Below are 27,145 nucleotides of genomic sequence, written 5' to 3' on the forward strand. Positions count from 1 at the left end.
CTGAAAAGGAACAATTATGCTCTCGATAACCATTAAGTGTTGCAGTTGCAAAGAAGAGAGAGATTACAAAAAGGGGAGCTTTTTATGACTCGTTTTGTCGCCTCTTGTTTTAGGCTGAGTCATTCTAACAGGTGACTTCTAACAATTAACACCTCAGATCAGCCTTTCACCTTCTCTTCCTGACTGGGACACAGGTGTGACATGTGTCAAGGTGCGACTAGATGAAAGACACACCATTGAAGTGACAAAGGCTCATTAATTAATATTAACACCCACACTGATCGATAGGCCAGCGCTTATCTGGTCTTGCCTAGGGAGGTATGTTTAGCCTCTCTTAACGGCTAGCCTCTCCAACGACAAAAGTCCTGCACTAAAAATAAACCATTACTACACTGTCCAACCAGTTGGGAAGAAACCGTTATTTACTGGCAGGCAGTTGCAAAACAAACTAGCCATTCACTAACTCCTTAACTGTGAGGTAGGCCCACATGTTTTTTGAGCAGTAGAAAAATAGATCAAAGCAGAAAGATAATACTAAACATGGAATCACAGGTGAGGCCATGAATCAGGCTAATCTTGCCACTATTTCACTCTGCCTGTCTCCGCTTCAACAACGGCCATAACCATAGAAGTGACAGTGAATACTAACAGTGTGAGACTCCTCGTGTCTCCGAGGCCGCTCCAAACTACCCCGGCACACACAGTGCACTGCAGCAGAATCATAAATGAGTAACATTTACATAAAACACAGGCTTAAAGGGGGTAAATGAGAGACAGTCAAGGCAATGAATTTAGTGGTTGGGGGGGGTCTGGAATATGACATAGGTGGTTTGTTGCTGGCAGCGAGCGTCGTGCCCCCTCCACCTACAAAGAGCCTTTCATATTTCCTGTGAACAGTGACACAGACTTCCATTAATCCCCAGGGGGAGGGCTCATCTTGGCCTTCTCCTCTTCTCTCCTCCGCACATAAATTACTTTCCTCATACCATTCCTCGTATTACTGCTCAGTGTTTTTACCCCAAGGATGTAGGAGGAAAGTAAAGAGAGCAAAGGAGCTGGCTGCACCACATCTTTAAAGTGTTAGGCCGCTCTTAAAACAGTTATGTCGTTGCTAATTCTTAACACATGCTCTCACTTCGTTGAGCTTTGGTTAGAACCAAAACCAGAGGAAAGCAAAGAGACTGTGGAAAGCAAAGAGACTATGGAAGTCTCTCTCTCTCTCGATGGCCATCTCTTATTAGAAAGAGTCAGTAGAGGAGCGCAGTAGAAGAGACATTGGCGTGGTCCAAAGCTCAGTCCAGCTGTCGCGTTTTGTGAGCAGATGAAACGCACTCGACGGGCAGAGCAGAGTAGATCAGAGCGCATGCCAATTCTCACTTATCCCCCACAGAATGGAGCTTAACAGCGGGGCACAGCTGCCCGGCTGAGGCCAACAGACACACATGCTCAGACCCCTCAGTGGTCAGTGGGGCAAGGAGTCACGGCCACTCACACAGCACAGCAGGCTCAGGAAGTAGTCACAATCACAGAGAGAGAGAGAGAGAGAAGGAGAGAGAAACAAGGAAGAGGGAAAAGGGAGAGGAAAGATCTCCCTCCCACCTAACTATGTGTCTTTCTGTCTGGCCCACCTTATTTCAAACAGGCACAAATCGATGGTGGTGCAATCACATTTTCCAGGCATGCTGCGTTGCGCTTTGCTGTGCCGTGGACAGGCCGACCAATAAATAGACGCCAGGGATAATCACAGGGCCCAGATTGGAGTGGATTGGGCGAGGAGAGGAGAGGACAGACATTACCTCAGCTGTGTCCAAGTGGCTTGGAATACTGTTCCAGCTGTCAACAGCAGCCAGGCAGCACCTAATACCCCACACACCAACCCCTTAACGGCTGCACTACCCCGGCTCTGAAGGGACCGCGGGTGGGGGTGGAGAGGGTTGGTGTGGGGGAGAGGGGGGAGCTCCCGCAGCAATATAATAATTACAGCCTCTTATTGTTATCTTGACTATGTAAGCAGTAGGCCACATTGTTTGGCCGTGACGTTATAGTGATACGTGCAGTGTGACAGGTAGGCGTGTGGATAGCGTGGTTGGTCACGGTGGTGAGGTGTCCTTGTAGCGTTAGCATGCCACACAGGTTATTCTCCCAGGCAGCTCTACTTTAGTAACAGCCTGTGTTGCTGCTGCTGCTGTCATTGGTTGATATGATTCAAGCCCATGAATCATGGGTAGTGTGCACACAGCTGCAGGAATGGCAAAGCGCCAGCCAGGCAGCCCTGCCTGCATGCCTGTATGCATTCAAATCTATGCTATACTAAACAAAAATGTAAACGCAACATGTAAAATGTTCATAATCTGAAAGAAGAGATCCCAGAAATTGTCCATAAGCATAAAAATATTATTTATCTCAAATTTGGTGCACAAATGTCCCTGTTAGTGAGCAATTATCCTTTGCCAAGATAATCCGTCCACCTGACAGGTGTGACGTATCAAAGAAGCTGATTAAACAGCATGATCATTACACAGGTGCACTTTGCGCTGGGGACAATAAAAGGCCACTCTAATGTGCAGTTTTGTCACACAACACAATGTCGCAGATGTCTCAAGTTTTGAGGTAGCGTGCAATTGACATGATGACTGCCGATATTTACATCAAAGTTGTTGCCAGTGAATTTAACTTCATTGGGATAGGAGGCAGCATTGGGAAGTTTGGTTTAAAAGCATGCCCAAAGTAAATTGCCTGTTACTCAGGCCCAGAAGCTAGCATATGCATATAATTGGTAGATTTGGATAGAAAACACTCTAATTTCCAAAACTGTTAAAATAATGTCTGTGAATATAACAGAACTCATATGGCAGGCAAAAACCTGAGAAAAATCCAACCAGGAAGTGAGAAATCTGAGAATTGTAGTTCTTCTTTTGAATCCCTATCGAAACTAGTGTCTGTGGGGTCATGTTGCACTTCCTAAGGCTTCCATTGGCTGTCAACAGCCTTTAGAAACGTGTTTCATCCTTCTCCTGTTACTGGGCAGAAAATAGGAGCTCAGTCAATTAGTGGACTGCCTGGGACCAGTGAGTTGTTTAGTGCAATTTCACTGGCTGTTGGCGAGGTGGGACGCTCATGTCCCGAACAATCCTAGAAAGGTTAATGTTAATTTCTCTACCATAAGCCGCCTCCAACGTCGCTTTAGAGAATTTGGCAGTACGTCCAAACGGCCTCACAACCGCAGACCACGTGTAACCACACCTGCCCAGGACCTACACATCCTGCTTCTTCACCTGCAGGATCGTCTGAGACCAGCCACCCTGACAGCTGATGAAACTGAAGAGTATTTCTGTCTGTAATAAAGCTCTATGTTGAGAAAACGTATTCTGATTGGCTGGGCCTGGCTCCCAAGTGTGTGGGCCAATGCCCTCCTAGGCCCCCCCATGGCTGTGCCCCTGCCCAGTCATGTGAAATCCATAGATTAATGTTGAATTAATTAATTTCAACTGACTGATTTCCTTATATAAACTGTAACTCAGGAAAATCTTAGAAATTGTTGCATGTTGCGTTTATATTTTTGTTCAGTATACATTGTTTTATAAAAATCTAACACCCAAATGCTGTTTGATGTCTTCACCTATCATTGGAAAACACACAATAAATCCATAGTTTAAAATCCCCACTCTATATATAAACATGCCACATTTTAGAATGTGCATGAATATAAAAAAGTAATGAATGTCAATATCTTCCTATTCAACACACATGGAAGGCAAATTGCTTAACCAGTTACTCGCAAAAAAACTGTGAATTTAGAAACTTTTCAGACCCCTTGACTTTTTCAACATTTTGTTACGTTACAGCCTTATTCTGAAATGGATTAAATAATTTCAGGAGGCTGTGGAAGAGGAAGGAGAGGCCATGAGGCTCCCAGAGGTACCCAGCATCCCAGGAGTGTGAGGGGAGGACCTGAGGATCCCAGAGGTGCCCAACGTCCCAGAGTTGCCCAATATGGTACCAGTGCGACTAGGACAACGGCTAACTTAAGACCGCCCCTGCGGTATGGGAACTACGTCCTTTAAGAGATGGACAAAAAAGGGTGTTGATAATGTAAATAGGTATTTTCACTGTGGTATTAAAATGGTATGAAGTGCTTGAGCTAATTCTATACGAAAAGAAAGACGCTAAGATATTGGGCATAGTACCAACCCAGAGATAGCACTAGTGGGGCAACTATCTAGGATATATAAACAGGTGCATTATGAGTGTCTGATTAGGATGTTGTGACCTCTAACATGTTATACCTGAGTAAAGGATTATGCTTGAACTTTACCAAACTCTCTGATGTGAATAATTCACATACACATAAAAACAACCATCATGCTTCACCGTAGCGATGGTGCCAGGTTTCCTCCAGACATAACACTTGGCATTCAGGCCGAAGAGTTCAATCTTGGTTTCATCAGACTAGAAAATCTTGTTTCTCATGGTCTGAGGAGTGGCTTCTGTCTGGCCATTCTATGGTTGTCCTTCTGGAAGGTTCTCCCATCTCCGTAGAGGAACTCTGCAGCTCTGCCAGAGTGACCACTGAGTTCTTGGTCACCTCCTTGACCAAGGCACTTCTCCCCTGATTGCTCAGTTTGGCTTGGCGGCCCAGCTCTAGGAAGAGTCTTGGTTGTTCCAAACTTCTTCCATTTAAGAATGATGGAGGCCACTGTGTTCTTGGGGACCTTCAATGCTGCAGACATTTTTTGCTACCCTTCCCCAGATCTGCTCCTCGACACAATCCTGTATCGGAGCTCTGGAGACAATTCCTTCGACCTCATGGCTTCGTGCTGCTCTGACATGCATTGTCAACTGTGAGACCTTATATAGACTGGTGTGTGCCTTTCCAAATCATGTCAAATGAATTGAATTTACAACAGGTGGACACCAATCGAGTTGTAGAAACATCTCAAGGATGATCAATGGAAACAGGATGCACCTGAGCTCAATATCGAGTCTCATAGCAAATGGTCTGAATACTTATGTAAATAAGGTATTTCTGTTTTTTATTATTAATACAACTGCAAACATTTCTAAGAACCTGTTTTCACTTTGTCGTAATGGGGTACTGTGTGTAGATTGATGAGGTGTTATTTTTTTGTATCAATTTTAGAATAAGGCTGTAACGAAAAAGTTAAGGGGTCTGAATACTTTCTGAATGCACTGTATGTTGTAAGTCTCATACAGAACAGTTATCAATGCCAAAATCATATTCATCAAATCTCTATTCAAACACAAATCATTCAGAGACCATATAAAAGAGCCCTAACAATGGCCATTGCTGGTCAGGGAAGTAGCACAGCAGAATAGAGCTGGTAAATACACTGCTGATTCACCCAACACAATGGCTTTGTTTGTGTCACTGTGACCTTAGCACTCCTAGACAATGCATTCTCTGTGGGAGAGAAAACAAGCCTTTCACATTGAAATGACCTCCCAACCAACAGTTGCTTTGTTTTTTCTGCTCATCCGATAAGGTCCACTTAACGGGGACTAGACAGTGTTGCCCCCTTTTCCTCATTCCGACCCTAAACAAAACAATCAAACTAGAAGTCATAATTTTGTGTCAGTCGGTTGGCTTATTTCCTGGCATGTCCTCCACAACATATACGAGAGTGAAGAGCCAGGAGAGATGACTTATCTCTGTTTACATTATCCAACTGGCACCCACTTCCCCATCCCTCCTGCCAGGACCGATGGCCCAATGATATGGAGTCCCCCTGCATACCTCCACTATCCACTGAAAAAAACATATTCCTCTACATTGGCTATGTGTTGTCTATAAATTCCATGCATGGAACGGATCCCCTCTACAGACACACACACACCATCCTCATTCATCCGTCCTTCTACCTCATACTTTGTATCTATCTATCAAATAAACAAACACTTGATGAATTCAACAGGCTAAGCTAAATGAATGACTCAGAGGGCTAAGCCAGCATCATCCATTATCTGTCCTCTCTCTGTCCTCTGTCTTCTTCCCTTTCCTAACCAGAATAGAGCTAGGGTCCTGGTTTAATGTGAACATATATGAATTACTACACAAAGGACCAACAGCCAGAGATAAGTTTCTCCAGCATGATCAAAAATGTGCTTTCAGATGGATCCCACAAGGGACACTTCGCCCATTTTCTTTTCTTCATCTGTTTTCGTCATTTAAAAAAAAAACATATATTTGTAATGGGGAGAGATAGTGATCTTGTGTTAATATGTGCATCCAGGATTCACTAAAGAAAGATTATCTTCTCTCCTAAGTCAATAAAAAAGTGTTTTAGTTGAACCCCACGAGGGACACAGATGGTTGTGTGATTACAAACACAGAAGTAGTTCAGTACAGACTGCTGGGAAAAAAAGAAAACAATTCATAGAGAAGAGATTGCAATAAGAGCCCAATAACAGTGCTGCGTGCCTCCATCACCTCCCACTAAGACATTCATACTGGGGCCTTTGAGGGCAGACGAGCGCCTAATAACATGTGGTCAGTCTCCTCAACCCACGTCTCTCTCCGACATCCTCCCCGACCCCTGTCCTTCCAGCCGACATTCTTTACATAGTTCATTAAACTCTGCATCTCTTGCCCTCCACTCAGTTGTATTGTTTTCCAGCTATAATCATACCAAATCAATCCACAGTACAAAGAGCGAGCAGGGAGAGAGAGAAAAGATTTGAGATTGAAAATAAAACATTGAAGCAACTCTAGCCTTAAATCGCTGTTGCATAAAATCCTTGAAACACTATCTTTTCAAATCCCCCCGCAAATCCCTTCTCACGTCCAGTAATAATGACCTCAGTTCAAGATTGAGATGCAGTAAGTAAATCAGGACTGCAACTGTTAATCTTACAATCAGTTCACGCATTTAACCCTCTGTTTGCACAGATGCATTAGGATTGAGTAAAGGCATTATGATTCTGTGTGACTTTCACTCTAGGCCAACACCGCCGGTGCCATCAATTTCTATTCTAGCAGAAGGGAATTGGTCAAATAGTGTAAAACAAAGAATTGGAGGATCAAGTTGCCCCTAGGTCTTTGATTCCAATCCCTGGTCCTTATTAACGCCAATTAATTCTCCTCCCAGGCCTAAGTCTCTCTATCACTAGTGACAGGCGTGAAAGGTCAATAACCTTGGCTCATAGCCCTCAGGTTAGCAATGGCATAAATTAATGGCTGAGGCTGTTATTCCAAACTCTTAAAGTCAGCTGAAGGAAGCTTATCTTTGCCAAAAGGTCACAGTGCTTAGAACACTTAGTGGGGAGAGTGAAGGAGTGACACAGGATCTATAGAAGATTGAGTGTGTTGCTCTCTAGTGGGGAACAGTGGGGGATGGGGGTTGGAAGGTTTACCGGAAAGCAATGCACCTGGAATGTAACGCTAGTAGGTGAGTTAACACAGATAATGTATAGTGCCCTGTAGTAAATGTACTACGCCTATACACTGAGTGTACAAAACATTAGGAACACCCTCCTAATATTGAATTGCACCCTCTTTTGCCCTCAGAAAAGCCTCAATTCATCAGGGCATGGACAGGTGGACCTGATACACCCAGGAAACTGTTGAGACTGAAAAACCCAGCATCGTTGCAGTTCTTGACACACTCAAACTGGTGTGCCTGGCACCTACTACCATACGCTGTTCAAAGGCACCTAAATATTTTGTCTTGCCCATTCACCCTCTGAATGGCACACATACACAATCCATTTCTCAATAGTCTCAAGGCTTAAAAATCCTTCTTTAACCTGTCTCCTCCCCTTGATCTACACTGATTGAAGTGGATTTAACAAGTGACATCAATGAAGGAACATAGCTTTCATCTGGATTCACCTGGTTAGTCTATGTCATGGAAAGAGCAGGGGTTCCTAATGTTTAATTGATAGACCTCCTTGCAGCTTGAATAAAAATAATATATATGTTGGTTCATGTTGATTTATGAGATGTGAGAAGCAAACACAACACATGTCCTTGTTGTCACAAATCCGTAATCAAATGTATTTATTGAGCCTTTCTCTCATTGGATACCTCATTGGGTTATTTAATGTACAGGGCTCAAATAATACACTGCACTGCAGACCCAACATACAGTACATAGGCTACATGGTGCATAGAGCAACCAGGCCTATCAGCTCCCAGTAGTATACATCCACCCCCCTGACTACATCCCCTCCCTCCAGCCCCCAGCCCATCTCTTGCTGAGCCCACGGTAACACAGCAAATAAAGTGGCGACACGCTGCACGCTTTTTAAGGCCTCAGTAAATATCGACACAGGGTGAGATAACATAAACCCAGGATAATGGCGGTGAGCGGAGGGAGCGGGAAGTGGATCTCTGTTATGCAGCAGCCCGTATACATACGCCTGCCACCGATGGTAACTAGGAATCGCCACAGGTCAATCATAACGTCCGCAGTGTGATAGTGGGAGGCGGCAGTGTCAGCACGGCCTGGTAACGGTATATTACTTTGAGTGGGACAGTAATACGGACAGACGCATCCGCTCATCTGATGAGGTAAACAGTTTGGGTGGGAGACAGGAGGCGAAGAGGAACCGTCGCCTCTGTGTTCCCAATCACCAGATGCCCAAGATTAAACAGATATTCAGGTAAATCAACTTAATGAGTTTTTTTTCTACAAAGACCATGTTTCCAAATATCAATAACCGTCTCTTCGGAGGTGCACTTGCTCGATATGATCAGCAAGTAGTGGATGACAGTCAGCGTTACTCATATCCCCTCTCTCTCTCTCTATCCCTCCATCCCTCCAGCCCACCTCAGCCAGACACAGAGGCCTCTTCAGCTGAAGCATAGAGACCTCTGGGAAATATAAAAACCCAAACCTCCACAAAACAACACCGGGCCAAGCCATTCATCAAAAATATTACAAGCACTATTTGAATGGTGCTCTATGTGCTCAGCTCATGACTAGAACTCATTAGGTTGTCAAGGTTTCCATAAGGAACTAAATCCGTGGCTGGTTTTAATGCAGTATAATGTTAAGCAGAACGCTTCAGTAGTGTCAATGTATTACTCAATTAAAGCACATCAGTCATCCAATGGAGGAAAGGGGGGCTCATCCATCACACTACTGCTTACATGAATAGGAGGTGGATGGGGAGGGAGTGGTAATAGGGAGTGATGGATAGATGGAGGGGGAAGGAGACGGGTGGGAGTGGAGAGGAGGACGCGTCAGGGAGGGATGTCACAGGATAGGACCTGGCGACTCATCAGAAAGTAACGTCCAAAGAAGCGCTGGTGCGTTGAAATAGAAGCCCCCTCCGGAACACAATAGTTGGCATAGCCCAAGGCGGGCGGTGGTGAGGGAGAGAGGAGGCAGGGAGGCTCCTCATCCTAGGCAGGATATTGGCATATGTGGAACTTGGTTACAGTATCTGGGTCAATTAATGTCTCTCTGCCTCAAATGTCCCCTTTTGTAGTCAGTGAAATAATGGTGTGTCAATTCCCGTAGCCTCTCCAGCTCAGCATGGGGTTTAAACCATGAACTGAGCTTTACATTTGACAAGAAAAAAAGAAAAACACTGTAAATACACACTCAGGCATTGGTTTTGCTCTGTTTCAATAAAAAAAAGCCCTGCATTCTCTCCGTTCAGTGAAGCTGTGACCTTATGACCCTACAGACAAGAGATGGTGCTGTTCTGGGCTCTTCTCACCGGCACTTTATTTATTGTTAAACACCAACAAGTTCTTCTCGTTCACAGATAAGTGAGATATGTAGTGTCAGAGGATCGGACACATGTGCTGCCGGGGCCACACCCCGGTCTAGTGCCAACAAAATGGTAGTTTAGAATTTAAAAGTATTCTAAAGCAAACAAAAGATCCCTGAAGGAGAGAAAAGCAGTGAGTTCCTGTGGTACGATGAATATTTGTTCTTTTTGTATTTTTTGCTTAGTGACGCATGAATGGTAGGATGCAGTGGAAAACATGAGGGCTAGCCTCCACACACTCAGCTAGCTAGCAGCATAATGAGAAAAACAACTGCACAACACAGAGAGAGGGAATGAACGAATGGGAAACAATAAAACTATGTTTCTTACACTACTCAATCGACTGCTGGGTCAACACTGTAAGCAGGGCTAGAATCTAGCAGAAGAGATATGGAGTTGTTCGCTGTGCTGCTGCCCAAACTAAAGTTGCCTGACTCCTGGAGAGAAAAAAAACTAGTGAAAACCACAAGCCTGTCGGTCCTTTAGTAAAATAAATATTTCACTCCACTGTGTTGATCTGTTGTCTGCCAAGTACAAGCTGGACAGTTTTTTTTCCTCCATCGAGGTCTGGAGTTTCACTGGTGAAAAATAACACTAGGCTACATATATGGAAGCATATTATGCGGAAAGCGAGGCCAATACAGACAATTATACCTGACCTCATTACATAGAAGGGTCATGTTCTGCACTTTCCAGATGTATTTCATGTTAAATAAAACTCAAACATCGGAATTAGAGTCAAAACCACCATGCACAGCAACCATTCCCAGTCTCCTCAGTCACACCTCACCTCATGACAGAGTGCTTACAGGAAAGGATTGTTTAAGAAAAAATCTTTGCCATCTGACAGTCTTTTAAATTGAAGCCCACACATCAATTTCAGAAACCCAAGCCAGAGTGGTTCACGGCTGGAGGGGCCCAGGTGTGATTCAGAAGCAAATAATCAATAAAAGCACATAACCTTCAAATGACTGAGGACGGACCCATGCACCTATTGTATGAAACCTTTGTTTCCATATCCAATCCCCATGGATACACATTCAACACAATTATTATTTGAAAATGTAGTTAGAAACGACACTCAAATAACCGCATCTAGGCTTATGACGTTAACCCTTATAGAAAGCATATTGAATGCTGCTGAATGCCAGTTGAGATATTTGAACGATAGGTAGGTCATGTGACTAACGATAAGGCCTTGCCTTTCGCAACAGCTGTGGTTTCCGGAATTCTCCTCTGACTGGTGGAGAGGGAGAGGAGACCCACTGGCTCTCAGGACTGTCTGGGGTGAGCGAACAGGCTAATTATATGCCAACGACAAACACCCACACACTCACCCTGACACACACACAGGCACAATGGAGAGGCACCTTACTGCTGCCCAATGTCAGTGTCACACAGTCTAACAGGGGACAGGGCTTGCGGCTGATATGAGCGATATGAGCAGGAGCGCTGTGTAGTGAAAAGTGAGCCAGACTAAAGGGTTAGCGTGGGCCCGTGTCAACCCTCCACCAACCACCCTCCACACAAAAATACCTTTATCTGCATTCAAGTCCCTGTCTGCTCCCAAAAAGTGTGGAAACACTGAGCAGACTACCTGTTCGATAAGGAGGCGCTGGAGAGAAAAAAGGTCAGCCATAAATAAAATATGTACTCTCCAGTCACACCGCCGAGCATCATAGCCTTAAAAGGCAGCGCCAGCCTCCCCACCTCTGTGCAAATTAGCCGCAGATGGGTGCACTTGCTTTAAAACGTTAACAACATTACTATTTCATGGTTATGATATGGCCTTTGGAATGCAATGGAGCCGGGATCACGTGAAAGAATCAGTATAAAGTGTTCTCAGCCCCCACCTCTCACTGCTAGACTACTAAAGGCAAAATTGCATTAGAGGTCGGAGGTATTGAAGCCATATACAGTGCCTTCAGAAAGTATTCACACCCCTTGACTTTTTCCACATTTTGTTGTGTTACAGACTGAATTTAAAATTGATTACATTTCGATTTTTCTGTCACTGACCTACACACAATACCCCATAATATCAAAGTGGAATTACAGTAACAGTCACAAGTTTGGACACACCTAGTCATTCAAGGGTTTTTCTTTATTTTTACTATTTTCTACATTGTAGAATAACACATATGGAATCATGTTGTAACAAAATAAGTATTAATATTTTTGGTTTTGGATTCTTCAAAGTATCCACCCTTTGCACACTCTTGGCGTTCCCTCAACCAGCTTCATGAGGTAGAATGGGGTAGAATGGAATGAGGTAGAATGGAATGCATTTCAATTAAGAGGTGTGCCTTGTTAAAGGATAATTTGTGGAATTTCTTTCCTTCTTAGTGCGTTTGAGCCAATCAAATGTGTTGTGACAAAGTAGGGGTGGTATACAGAAGATAGCCCTATTTGGTAAAAGACCAAGTCCATATTATGGCAAGAACAGTTCAAATAAGCAAAGAGAAACGACAGTCCATCATTACTTTAAGAAATGGTCAGTCAATATGGAAATTTTCAAGAACTTTGAAAGATTCTTCAAGTGCAGTCGCAAAAACCATCAAGCGCCATTATGAAACTGGCTCTCATGAGGACCGCCACAGCAAAGGAAGACCCAGAGTTACCTCTGCTCCAGAGGATAAATTCATTAGCGTTACCAGACTCAGAAATTGCAGCCCAAATGCTTCACAGAGTTCAAGTAACAGACACATCTCAACATCAACTGTTCAGAGGAGACTACGTGAATCAGGCCTTCATGGTCGAATTGCTGCAACTAAAGGACAACAATAATAAGAAGAGACTTGCTTGAGCCTAGAAACATGAGCAATGGAAATTACACCAGTGGAAATCTTTCCTTTGGTCTGATGAGATTGTTGGTTCCAAACTCTGTGTCTTAGTGAGACGCGAAGTAGGTGAATGGATGATCTCCGCATTAGTGGTTCCCACCGTGAAGCATGGAGGAAGAGGTGTGATGGTGTGGGGCTTCTTTGCTGGTGACACTGTCAGTGATTTATTTAGAATTCAAGGCACACTCAATTGAGATGGTTTGGGATGAGTTGGACGGCACAGAGAAGGAAACGCAGCCAACAAGTGCTCAGCATATGTGGGAACTCCTTCAAGACTGTTGGAAAAGCATTCCAGGTGAAGCTGGTTGACAGAATACTAAGAGTGTGCAAAGCTGACATCAAGGCAAAGGGTGGCTACTTTGAAGAATATAAAATATAAAATACATTTTAATTTAACACTTTTTTGGTTACCACATTTTTCCATATGTGTTATTTCATAGTTTTGATGTCTTCACTATTATTATATTATTCTAAATAGTAAAAATAAAGAAAGGCCCTTGAATGATTAGGTGTGTCCAAACTTTTGACTGGTACTGTATGTTTATTTAGTTTTTTTTCTTCAAATTAATAAGAAATGAAAAGCTGAAATGTCTTGAGTCAATAAGTATTCAACCTCTTTGTTAATGGCAAGCCTTAATAAGTTTAGGAGTACAAATGTGCTTAATAAGTCACATAATAAGTCACATAATAGTGTTTAACATGATTTTTGAACAACTACCTCATCTCTGTAAGGTCATCTGTAAGGTCCGTCAGTCAAGCAGTGAATTTCAAACACAATTCAACCACAAAGACCAGGGAGTTTTTCCAATGCCTCACAAAAAAGGGCACTTATTGGAAGATGGGTAAAAATAAAAAAGCATGGTGAAGCATGGTGAAGTTATTAATTACACCCAGCCACTACAAAGAAACAGGCATCCTTCCTAACTCAGTTTCTGGAGAGGAAGGAAACCACTCAGGGATTTCACCATGACAATGGTGACTTTAAAACAGTTACATAGTTTAATGGCTGTGACAGGAGAAAACTGAGGATGGATCAAAAACTTTGTAGTTACTCCACAATACTAACCTAATTGACAGAGCGAAAAGAAGGACGTCTATAAAGAATACAAATATTCCAAAACATGCATCCTGTTTGCAACAAGGCACTAAAGTGCTGCGAGGAAAGATCTAGTTAAGCTGCCGCTGGCCCAGAACAGAACGGCACATCTTGATCTTAATTGTAATCAGAGGGCTAATATAAATACTATGCATGCAAGTCTCTCTTGGCTAAGAATTGAGGAGAGACTGACTGCATCACTTATTTTGATAAGAAACATTAATGTGTTGAAAATCGCAAATTGTTGCATAGTCAACTTTTACACAGCTCTGACACACACATTTACCCCACCAGAAATGCCACCAGGGGTCTTTTCACAGTCCCCAAATCAAGAACAAATTCAAGAAAGCGCACAGTATTATATAGAGCCATTATTGCACGTTCCATCTCATATTGCTCAAATTAACAACAAACCTGGTTTCAAAAAACAGATAAAGCAAAACCTCACAGCACAATGCCTCTACCTTAATTGACCTAAATAGTTTGTCTATATGTATTGGTATTGATATGTAGGCTATGTGTGCCTTTTTTTGTTTAGTTTTTTGATGAAGTTCTGACCTTGAGCTGTTCTTGTCTATTAATGTTCTGTATTATGTCATGTTTCATGTTTTGCGTGGACCCCAGGAAGAGCAGCTGCTGCTTTTGCAACACCTAATGGGGATCCTAATAAAATACCAAAATACCAAATAAAAAATGTATACCGTAAGAAATGTCATAAAGCAATTCACTCTTGTCCTGAATACAAAGTGTTATGTTTGGGGCATATCCAATACAACACATTACTGAGTACCACTCTCCATATTTTCAAGCATAGTGGTGGCTGCATCATGTTATGGGTATGCTTGTAATCGTTAAAGACTGGGGAGGTCTTCAGGATAAAAAAGAAACGGAATGGAGCTAAGCACAGGCAAAATCCTAGAGGAAAACCTGAATCAGTCTGCTTTCCACCAGACACTTGTAGCTGACAGCAGGACAATAACCTAAAACACAAGGCCAAATCTACACGGGAGTTGCTTACCAGAAGACAGTGAATGTTCCCGAGTGTCCAAGTTAGAGTTTTTACCTAAATCTGCTTGAAAATCTCTAGACTTGAAATGGTTGTCTAGCAATTATCAACTACCGGTTTGAGAGAGCTTGAAGAATTTTGAAAATAATAATGGTCAAATATTGTACAATCCAGGTGTGCAAAGCTCTTAGAGATTTAACCAGCAAGACTCAGCTGTAATCGCTGCCAAAGGTGATTCTAACATGTATTGACTCATGGGTGTGAATACTTATGTAAATGAGATATTTCTGCAAAACATGATTTCACTTTGTCATTATGGGGTATTGTGTGTAAAAATCAATTTATTCCATTTTGAATTCATGCTGTAACTCAACAAAATGTAGAATAAGTCAAGGGGTACGAATACTTTCTGAAGGAACTGTATACCACTGAGATCCAATCAACCGACACAATATGTGGCGGTTATCTAGGCCATGGTGGCGTGGCATGGGGCAAAACCAACACAGACGGGCAGGTGATGAAAATGTATGGGTTCTCATAACAATAAAAAATAAAGCTGATTCTTCCAAAAGCCGTCAGGCAGCCATACTTTAGCTGGGAATTGGAGCACAGCCTTCATTACAACATATTGATCAGGCCAAACAAAGACCCTGGATCTATTGATCCGCTTGGTGGGGGAAAAACTGAGAAGGTGGGAATGAGAAGGAGAGCAATGGACTGGTGCTGCAAACAGGATCACCCAGAGAGAAGTGCTGCATCGGCTTAAAACAAGGGAAGCGGGGGATTGGAATTTAGAACCCCCATCAAATGAGATGGGGAGAGAGGTGCGGTCGTGGGGTTGCACTTGATGTCGGACTTTAAAAAACAGAGATGGAGGAACTTGTGTAACATGCAATCCTTGTAATGAAAAAAGAAATAAAGGGCTGGTTGTCCTGCTGTTCCTAGCCCCTGTTCCTCTCCTCTTCGCATCTGACTAAAGGATGATGGCTCTTCTGTATTTATGGTTCTCATCTCACCAAGGGATTAGAATATTAAGGCACCCTTGTTTGACTATTGAATAATTCAGGATTGGCACAGACATCAATGCTTCAGACAGTGCTTTGCTACACAACCTCCTCTGCAGCAAGGTAGCCAGTGAGAGCCTTCATTGGACGAGGTTATTACACATTGTCTTTTCTATGACCATGATGTGCTGTGCCATGACACTGACTCAGGCTAACCCTTAGATACACATTATTTACAAAAGGAATGTGTTTTCTGATCATCCCATCCCCTGAACTTGTGTATCTGTGTTATAATTTATTATATACTTATGGGGGCCTATTGGGCGTTCATCAATTAGAAGAGAATCACATTCCCTTAGTGTTCCAGTGTTCTGCAGGCAGCCTCTCATAACTAATGCAGATGCCTTTGACTTCGCTGTGATAGTCACGTTAATTCATTACCATTTGTCATGTATCGTATGGAGGATGGTGGAAACATCCATAGAGATCCAACCGACCGGTGCTCCCTCTGAACGCTCCGCCTCTCCGCCTCTCCTTTTTCCAATGATAGATGTTCATTTTGGCAAGTCAGGACAGCGTGCCCTGAGAGGTGTCGTGCACATGGGGCCACCCCGGTGAGGGTCACAACCTCCATTGGCTGGCCTCTCCATTCACTGTGAGTTCACCAGAATGCCATGCCACCACCCCCTCCACACACACAAACACACACACACACAGAAGCATCACCTCCTCCTTCCTGGAGCTGTAAGAGGTTGAGTCGGTTGCTGAGCACCGGCCCCAATTTACAGGACGGAGTTGACCAGGATCACGTCTCACCAAACACACGGGCCTCTCAAGCACTTCCGAGAGCTGCCCCAGCTGTACTCTATACCAGGGGTCATCAGGAGCCTTGACAAAGTGCAAAGAACCATACCAACACCACACACCCCCCCAACCCCCCAAAAACATAAAAAGACAGAAAAAACTTGTATTATTTATTTTTCTCCGAATATTTTATTTTTGTCAAAAGGGTCTGATTCTCTGTGGGTTCAAGAGGTTTGTATTAATCAAACAGAGCAGGGAAAGGTAACTACACTAAAAAAACATCATAGAAAGTGTTGTGATTTCTTATGCCCAGGTCTTTCCATCCAGTATACCATACATTTCATTAGACAGAAAAAAAGAGCCGATGTTGTACACCCAAAGTTTGTGTGTGTGTGTGTGTGTGTGTGTGTGTGTCTCTCTCTCTCTCTCTCTCTCTCTCTCTCTCTCTCTCTCTCTCTCTCTCTCTCTCTCTCTCTGCTTGTTTAAACCATATAGTGAAATTGGCCAACTGTGTCTCCCCAGGCCGGCTCAGGGTTTGAACCCCCAGTCAGTGGAGCCAGATACAGACAGCTCAGTGGACACGGTCGACGCACTGGCGTTAAAAGCACTTGAACTGAGGTTGAAGAAGACTATAACCACAGTTGCCTTCCATCAGCACAGCACACTTAATTGGCAAAAACATCTGAAATTTAAGAGCTTGGGGAGTGTGGAATAAAGAAAAAGATTGAAAGTAGGTGGTGGGGGGTTGGGGAGGCAGGGTGGCTGCTACTGAGAGGAGTATGTATTAAGTTCAATTAGGCTTTTGGGCTTTTTCATTAACCCAGTTTTGGAGAGGAAAGCCTCTGCTGAATAATGCTACTGTTACTGACTCACTTTACAATCCTGCTTAAAAAGCCTCCTAGTCTGAAAGGCAGGACAATACATGTCAGCTCTCTATATCCAATTCTCCATTAACCCATTAACCAGCAGCCCCAAGACCCAGTCCACACTACCATCGCCAGCCTTACCGGCCATTTTACCTGCTGATTTCATCAGATGAGTCATTTTGATCAAACAGGAAACGAACACAACATGAATGTTAAAATGTCCTTTCTATAGGAACATTCACTGGTGGTGACACAGTGTTAGCTAAGCTGTGGTAGTGAATGGTGATGAGTGTAGTGAGTGGGAGTAGATATATAGGCCTCCACTCAGGGACTCGGTATCAGCCAGCCCTAAACAAATAGGGATGCTTAAAGACAAGGTCACAAGAGGCCCTTGGGGCCGACAGTGGGAAACCGCCTGAGCCTGTGGGCTTTACGTTCACAAACAAAGAGCTAAAATCCTCTTTTCCACATCATCGGATACATAGGAGAGGAGGCCTCGTAGCAAAATAATTGTCCTCCCTCACTTTCCCCTCCACTGCCCTGCTAATGAACTTTGTTCAGAGCCACCTGAACAATTCCAGTGAAAACTGATGGAGCGTTCGCCAGGGCCAACCAATAGTTAATCTCTGGATCTGCATCACCTAACAAATAATTACATCTTTATAATTAAACAATTACTTCTGCTTATTGTGGAGGAATTGCCATTATAGAGAATACCCAAGCAGAGCCAAATGTGTCTTGGGCCTAGAAAACTTTGGGCTTTGTTATTCATTCCAAAAAATTGCATGTGAATGCTGATGTTCTCCCAGATCTACTCAGGGTGTGTATTCTGATAATCAATTACTGAAATGAATCACCTTCAGAGACAGTAGGGTCGGCTGTAACGTCTTCTCCTATTGTCTCCACTCACCACAGGGTCAGCTGCCGCAAGAACAAAGAGATCGTATTACCGTTACCTAGTACTGTATACTGATAGGGTTACAGTCATATTCACAACGATCCTCTTTCCCAACTTGGAAGAAGGAATCTATTCCAGCTCTACAGAGAGAGCCTAGTATAACAACACTCGCTAATAGCTTTTCTAAAGGAGGACAGGTCCATGCATATTACAAGGAAGCTGCTAGATTATTTCTGATATAACAAGGAAGGATTTTCTGTTACAATGAGCATGAATACTCAGGTATGGTTGAGGAGAATGACTGCAACTAGATCAGTCAGTCCTCATTCATTCATTATTTAGGGCCTAAGGGTGCAATTAAGAAAAGTAATTAAATGCACAGGAGGCAGACATTCTCACAAAAAGAAAAAAACACAAAGGTGTCATGGCGTTAGTCTCCACACTACACCTCTTGTGGCTAGGAGCCTCTCAAAAAGCCCCTGTTTCCCTGCTTCCTGGTAAAAACAATATTCACAAGCAGCATGGTGAAAGTGGAGTTAGAAAACAGGAGGGGGGGTTTAACACTCCCTCCACACCGTGGGAGCTTTGTCTTTCAAAACATGCCACAGGAGCCTTTCATTAGCGACTGGAGCTTTCATTAGCATCATCCCACGCCACTGAGCTACTGAGCCCCATGCAGCCCCAGCTCCAGGCCAACGCATTACAATGACATAGGGGTGCTGTGCCTCTCTCTCTCCCTGTCAGAGAACCTCTCTCCCCATAGAGGGCTGAGGGCTAGGGGAAGGGAGGGAAAAGAAAGAGCAGAGGAGAGAGGAGGTGAGGGACGGTAAAGAAAGAGAAAAGGAGAGAGGACGGTGAGGGGAGGGGTGAAGGGGGGCAGACAAAAGGGAACCTGATTACCCCTGGTCACAGCCCATCCACAATTCAGCTGAGAGGGAAATCCATCACCTGGAGGATCAAACTGGAGGTTGAGCTGTAGAGCAGGTATAAGGAAGGGCCAGTGAAAGCTCTCTTTCCATTCCAACCACCACTCCATTACTCTCTTTCCCCTCTCGCTCTCCTTCTTTCCCTTTTCTCTCTCTCTCTTTTTATCTCTCGCTCTTCTCTCCTTCTCCTTCTCTCCTTCTCTCTCCTTCAGTCTCTTCTGACTCACACTCTCAGCTGACTGTGACTTCTTAGAACACACTGTGAAATCCAATGCTACTGGAGCTGTTTTCTGGTTCAGATGACCTCAAGGCCCAAATCCCTGGGATGGCACATTGGTGGTATATTCTTATTTTATTATCGGCAGTCACTCTCAAGGCGTCCGCATCAGAGGAGGCTGGTGGGAGGAGCTATAGCAGGATGGGCTCATTGTAATGTCTGGAATGGAATAAATGGAACGGTAGCAAACATATAGAAACCACATGTTTGACTCCGTTTCGTTTATCCCATTCCAGCCATTACAATAAACCCGTCCTTCTATAGCTCCTCCCACCAGCCTCCACTGGTCCGCATGCTTCTCAGCCGAAATAGTTCTGAACAGTTTGTGCATATATTATGACGTCATTTTGTGATGTTTTGTTTGTTTTGGACCTTGGCAAGGGTTTTGTCGACTGTTTGGGCAGACTACATTTTTTCAGAGGCAAATCGAAGTCGGTAGTCGAAGTCTATGCACTCTCGTCTGTGATTGGTCAACAGTAGGGATTCTTCAATTAAGTGCCTGTTGTCATTCAACAAGAAACGACTCGTCCTTGTGCACATTTTTTCACTTGAGAAATACTGCACCTAACATCTCAGTCAGATGCAAAATTGAGCAACTAAGATCTCCCCGGCAAAAACATCAAAATTAATGACATATTTCTTGAGATATCTTAGATTAATTCTGACTATTATGAGGAAGTGTATGCTGGCTACGGCATCTCAAAATGGACAAACAGCACTATTGCCACTTCTTTCCCCAAAAAATGAAGGCAGAATGCCAGCACACTCGTATGGTTCGTCTTGCTAGGCACCAGCCGAACTGAAGAATGCTGACGACTTCAGTCTCAGCACTGTTCAGAGGTGCTATTGGTGACTGTAATCGTGTGATATTTGTTTGTGTGGCAGCACTTTTACTTTGGGAATAGTTAACCGCAAATAAGCAATTAATTGGTCATGTTTTCCAAGATACATTGTAATTACTGTTTCCAATCATGCTGCGGGTCAGTATCGTTATAATAATTGAAAACAAAACATTACATTGATTTTGTCTTGTTTTTCTGAGGGATATGGTATATAAGCAAAATGAAACAGATACAAATGAAACAGATAAAAGCATAGTCAGATGTAGCAAGCTGTGCTTTTCAATGTTGTATTTCCAACAGAGCAGATACTGTACAAACACAACTTTGATACTGAAGCTGTGTTGAAAGGAAATGACAGCCATTGAGAGGGGTTGGGATTATAAAACAGCATGGCCACTGACCACTTCTTTCCTTTATGTTTCTGCTATGTACAGTTGAAGTCAGAAGTTTACATACACCTTAGCCAAATACATTTAAACTCAGTTTTTCACAATTCCTGACATTTAACCCTAGTAAAAATTCCCTGTCTTAGGCAAGTTAGGATCACCACTTCATTTTCAGAATGTGAAATGTCAGAATAATAGTAGAGAGAACGAAGTTTACATACACCCAATTAGTATTTGGTAGCATTACCTTTAAATTGTTTAACTTGGGTCAAACGTTTCGGGTAGCCTTCCACAAGCTTGACAGAGCTGGTGTAACTGAGTCAGGTTTGTAGGCCTCCTTGCTCGCACATGCTTTTTCAGTTCTGCCCACACATTGTCTATAGGATTGAGGTCAGGGCTTTGTGATGGCCACTCCAATACCTTGGCTTTGTTGTCCTTAAGCCATTTTGCCACAATTTTGGAAGTATGCTTGGGGTCATTGTCAAATTGGAAGAACCATTTGCGACCAAGCTTTAACTTCCTGACTGATGTCTTGAGATGTTGCTTCCATACATCCACATAATTTTCCTTCCTCATGATGCCATCTATTTTGTGAAGTGCACCAGTCCCTCCTGCAGCAAAGCACCCCCACAACATGATGCTGCCATCCCCGTGCTTCATGGTTAGGATGGTGTTCTTCGGCTTGCAAGCCTCCTCCTTTTTCCTCTAAACATAATGATGGTCATTATGGCCAAACAGTTCTATTTTTGTTTCATCAGACCAGAGGACATTTCTCCAAAAATACATACACAGGTACACCTCCAATTGACTCAAATTATGTCAATTAGCCTATCAGAAGCTTCTAAAGCCATGACATCATTTTCAGGAATTTTCCAATCTGTTTAAAGGCACAGTCAACTTAGTGGAATTGTGATACAGTGATTTATAAGTGAAGTAATCTGTCTGTAAACAATTGTTGGAAAAATTACTTGTGTCATGCACAAAGTAGATGTCCTAACCGACTTGCCAAAACTATAGTTTGTGAACAAGAAATTTGTGGAGTGGTTGAAAAACGAGTTTTAATGACTCCAACCTAAGTGTATGTAAACTTCTGACTTCAACTGTACTTGCAAGTTTTACACATTTCCTTGAACCTATGTTTAAGGCTAACATGGCAGAAATAATGATTTCATGACTGTGAAAGCAACATAATCATTTACTTGCATAATAATTATTGCATATATCAGAGATTAGTACACAACATATAAAAGCTTTGACCAATTGATCTGCGTGCCACTTGGGTTAGCTTATGTGTAATAATGAATGGTGTTAGACATACAGAAACAGACATAGAAGATATAAGTAACATTTCCATTCCATGACTGTGCTTTGCACCCAATGTGCACCCAAGTGCATCCAATGTGTTCACTTTTTGAATTACAACTGCTATGGTTCCATTTCAAAACAAGTAGAGGGGTTTGGTTTTTCATTTCCTATTCAGAAGAAATTGCAGTCGGTCTCCATCTTTGAAACTTTCCATGACTTCAAGTTTATGCATTTTCTATGAGGGGTACTGTACTAAGTAATCTAATTTCAAATGGTTTTACGTTTTTTTAATTCTTTAAATTCAGAGCTCTAAAACTATTTTTAAAAGCAAGTAAGCTGGAACACATTGTCCTGCTGTTTATGCGTTGGTTTTTCAGCAACACTGTGCTAAGATTGGAGAGAGAAAATTATTGAACTCTGTTGTTCAAAAAAGGCCTGTGTAAGCAAATTATTAGAAGTAGGGCTACATTTATCCAGATTGACATTTCATTGTTTACAAGCCAAACAACATGGGGTTTTAGGCCCACATAACAGCAACGCTAATTGTTTAAATATGTTTGATGTTTGTTGTTACCCACCACCGCACTCAACATCATACATGTGTTGAATGAAACACAGTACACGCACGCACGCACACACACAGACACACAATTAAGCACATGTGCACAAACATACTACAAACAGGCAGTGAAGAGTGTAATGGAAAAAAGCTATATTGAAACCAGGACTTACCATTGAAAAGGGCCTGTCCTTTATCTGCACTCTCTGGAACCTCTGCAACGGACATATCTTCAGTGAAGCCCGGCCGACACAGAGGAGGGGTGCCCCTGCCCTCCGTTGCAATCTGGAGGGGGAGGAGGGGGGAGGGGTTAGAATGATTCAGAATCAGAAATCACCCCCTTCCAAAATGCACTTTCGACTACCCCAAAAACTCCTGGTCTCGTTCTGAACCCTCCACTCTATCTCCCTCCACAGTCATACAAATGCACCTGTTGTTTTTATAGCAAGGACTGCAATTAGGATAATGAGGCCAAAAGGGTTAACCATTAGCCAAGGAGCATGGCTAGGCAAGAACAGGCCCCATTTGTCTCTTTGAGGAGATAGAGGGGCCCAGACTCAGGCCCAGTCCCAGGCCGTGGTTATGGCTCTATGTTGGGTCTATGGCTCACTGCTGGCTGGTCCCCCTTATCACTACTCTGATCTGAGTAAACGGGATGCTTTGAAGTTCAGGAACAGTAGAGCTAGGCTACAACTCCTAACACTCCTACTAAACTGTAGGGGTGAAAGCAAAGCTTTGTGTGTGATTTCCTGTGTCTACTAAAACAAAACACTAAATCATCATCCCTCTTTATCTCCCCCATCATCATCCCTCTTCATCTCCCCCATCACCATCCCTCTTCATCTCCCCCTATCATCATCCCTCTTCATCTCCCCCTATCATCATCCCTCTTCATCTCCCCCTATCATCATCCCTCTTCATCTCCCCCATCATCATCCCTCTTCATCTCCCCCTATCATCATCCCTCTTCATCTCCCCCTATCATCATCCCTCTTCATCTCCCTCATCATCATCCCTCTTCATCTCCCCCAATCATCATCCCTCTTCATCTCCCCCAATCATCATCCCTCTTCATCTCCCCATCATCATCCCTCTTCATCTCCCCCATCATCATCCCTCTTCATCTCCCCCATCATCATCCCTCTTCATCTCCCCCTATCATCATCCCTCTTCATCTCCCCCATCATCATCCCTCTTCATCTCCCCCATCATCATCCCTCTTCATCTCCCCCTATCATCATCATCCCTCTTCATCTCCCCATCATCATCCCTCTTCATCTCCCCCATCATCATCCCTCTTCATCTCCCCCATCATCATCCCTCTTCATCTCCCCCATCATCATCCCTCCTCATCTCCCCATCATCATCCCTCTTCATCTCCCCATCATCATCCCTCTTCATCTCCCCATCATCATCCCTCTTTATCTCCCCCATCATCATCCCTCTTCATCTCCCCCATCATCATCCCTCTTCATCTCCCCATCATCATCGCTCTTCATCTCCCCATCATCATCCCTCTTCATCTCCCCATCATCATCCCTCTTTATCTCACCCATCATCATCCCTCTTCATCTCCCCCATCATCATCCCTCTTCATCTCCCCCATCATCATCCCTCTTCATCTCCCCATCATCATCCCTCTTCATCTCCCCATCATCATCCCTCTTCATCTCCCCATCATCATCCCTCTTCATCTCCCCATCATCATCCCTCTTTATCTCCCCATCATCATCCCTCTTCATCTCCCCATCATCATCCCTCTTCATCTCCCCATCATCATCCCTCTTCATCTCCCCATCATCATCCCTCTTTATCTCCCCAACATCATCCCTCTTCATCTCCCCATCATCATCCCTCTTCATCTCACCCATCATCATCCCTCTTCATCTCCCCCTATCATCATCCCTCTTCATCTCCCCCTATCATCATCCCTCTTCATCTCCCCATCATCATCCCTCTTTATCTCCCCTATCATCATCCCTCTTCATCTCCTCCTATCATCATCCCTCTTCATCGCCCCCATCATCATCCCTCTTCATCTCCCCATCATCATCCCTCTTCATCTCCCCCTATCATCATCCCTCTTCATCTCCCCCTATCATCATCCCTCTTCATCTCCCCTCTTCATCTCCCCCATCATCATCCCTCTTCATCTCCCCCATCATCATCCCTCTTCATCTCCCCCATCATCATCCCTCTTCATCTCCCCCATCATCATCCCTCTTCATCTCCCCCAACTCTATCTCTGATTTAATCACAACAGTCTGATGTTGAATCCGATAAGTCATTTTCCTGCCATTTGTTACATAATAAATGATTATCTGTCACTTTATTTATTTTTATTTATCTTATTTCCAAAACAAAATACAAACATTCATGTAACAAATTCAATTTAACACAAATTAGATATTAGATAGACCTAGAGTTTGACACTTATCTCATCAAGCGTGAGTAGTCTATTACAACATAACACATAATCTATTACTAGCCTACCACATGATGGGCATCAAATTAATCAAAAATTATCCAAAACAAAATAAAACGAGCATATGACCTCACATCCCCAAATACACTTAATACTATTTATTTAGAAGGGCCTGGCCGGACAACAAAATAATGTGAAACGAGAAGAGTTCCACGGAAAACAAGTATTGGGAGTATCCGTGCCACTTGCCATTCTTAATCAGTGGAATTGAAATCGAAAATGCTGGGGGAGGGGCGGGGGGAGGTGTATGCCTGGCTTTCTAGCACACTACATCATCAATTGACAGGGCACACCACCATGCATAGAACAGCATAGTTCGTTTTTTAAATGAATACATGGTCCTACATTTCATTAGACTGTCTCTCATATTAGAGCTTTAATTATTTAAACATTTTGGCAATTTAAAGAAAATAATCCTTAATTATTATTTTACAGCTCAAGTAGGCTAGGTCAGGCCTAAATTACTTATTAAAAGATACATAATTTTGATGAAACTACAATATTCAGAATGAACTATAAAATGTGATAAGTACAAGGCTGGACTAGGCTACTTTGGTAACCTACTTTACATTCTGCCGAGGCACTATAAGCAGCTGAGGTCAAGACGATTTTGTACTTAGGAAATCAAAAACGAACACAGCATTGTCTCTGGCAGAGTTTCTGGATTGCACTAGCCTAGAGAAACTCAACATAAGTGCACCGTAACTGTTGTTTGCACTGATAGCCTAATTACAAGACGGAAAGGGCCATTGCCTCGAGGCTCATTCCGTGTCCGTGAGGAAGAAATAATAGGCTTTTGTAACCCATAGCCTTCATCAATAGACAACAGCAACTTACTAACCATATCATGTTGGCTCGTGAAAAGGTTACAAATGTAGCCAACAAACATGCAAGTATAGCATTTTAGCAAGTTCAACAACAAAAAAATACTTCAAGAAGAAACATTGTATTTCTTGAGGCCCATATGAACTAATAAACCACGTTTATTATACCGTAATAGATAAGACTATGTTTATAATAGATTATGCGGGCTAGATTTATTTTCATGATTTTCGAAAGCAAGTGAATAGGGTACTAGTGAGTGATACATTGTAGTCAACACAATAACATATTTTGAACAAGCGAAGCTTTATAAATGGCAAAGCATCCCATCCTTCAAATAGCTTTCGGCTCCAAGCAAACCAGGGTTGATCTTCACGCAACATCAATTTACTACATCTTGTCATTATTTGTTGACGCATCACATATCCAAGTTCCCAATACTGGCTGCATTATAACGAGCATCCATCCTAAAAATGCCCATGTAGCCTTTTTGGAGGCAAGCTATAACGGACAACCAGGCACATAACCCGACAGATCACAGCACCAGCATCGTCACAGAAAGAAAGCAATAGTCCTAGAACTGTCTTGTGCAACTCAACAAAACCGTTCCGGAGACACATTACCTGCAAAGCGGCCAAGAGCGTGAGCAGAAGCAGTCCCCTGACCTCGTATAAGTACATTGAAATGCCGTTTGTTTTGTATTTTCCCTTTCAATGCGTGATAAATATCCGTATGTCTGCTGCAGTCTGGATGTAGTGGTGAAACCAAACGTTCCCTGCTTACAACAAAGGCGGCAGCGGCAGCAGCATGTAGCAGCCTCCCCTATCCACTCTCCGCTCCGATCTGAGATCACCGCCTGGTACTGAGGCTGCTACTCCCTCCCATGCATACAGTCCCTCCAACAGAAAATACCCTGTCGCTGTGCCAGGATCTCTCACTGTCTCTCCCTACTGGTCAATTCGCCAAGTTCACTAAACACAATGTGGCTCCTTGAGACTCCGTCGTCTCGAAACTCCTCCTTCTCCTTTCTAAAAACAAACATACAATCTGTTGAAAAGCACTTTAAGTATTTTATCGCCAGTCTGCTGCCCTCCTCTCGCTGCCTGAAAATCTTGGGGGAAGCTCAGGCTGGGAGATTTAAATACATGCCCTTAATCTTGCATTATTTTTATAGTAGGCCTATGAATGAATTATTATTTTGAGCTTTATCCAAATGAATGACACACTTGGGTTTCTACTGAGGATGATTATGCTCTACATTAATGATAGGCAATTGAATATTTAT

At 43.2% G+C, this 27,145-nt stretch overlaps 1 protein-coding gene across 1 annotated transcript in view; it reads right to left on the reverse strand.

The window, feature by feature from the left end:
• Positions 1–26,739, reverse strand: part of LOC115157120 (cadherin-2) — a 108,408-nt gene extending 81,669 nt beyond the window's left edge. Inside the window, exons 1-2 of the mRNA XM_029705095.1 lie at positions 26,484–26,739; positions 22,727–22,838 (exon numbers count right to left, since the gene is read on the reverse strand). Coding sequence (XP_029560955.1) covers positions 22,727–22,838; positions 26,484–26,540 — 169 coding nt within the window. The 5' untranslated portion in view covers positions 26,541–26,739. The remainder of the gene's footprint in view (positions 1–22,726; positions 22,839–26,483) is intronic.
• Between the last annotated feature and the right edge of the window lie 406 nt (positions 26,740–27,145).

The sequence above is a fragment of the Salmo trutta genome, chromosome 21 (genome assembly GCF_901001165.1).
Source record: "Salmo trutta chromosome 21, fSalTru1.1, whole genome shotgun sequence".
Lineage (NCBI taxonomy): Eukaryota > Metazoa > Chordata > Actinopteri > Salmoniformes > Salmonidae > Salmo > Salmo trutta.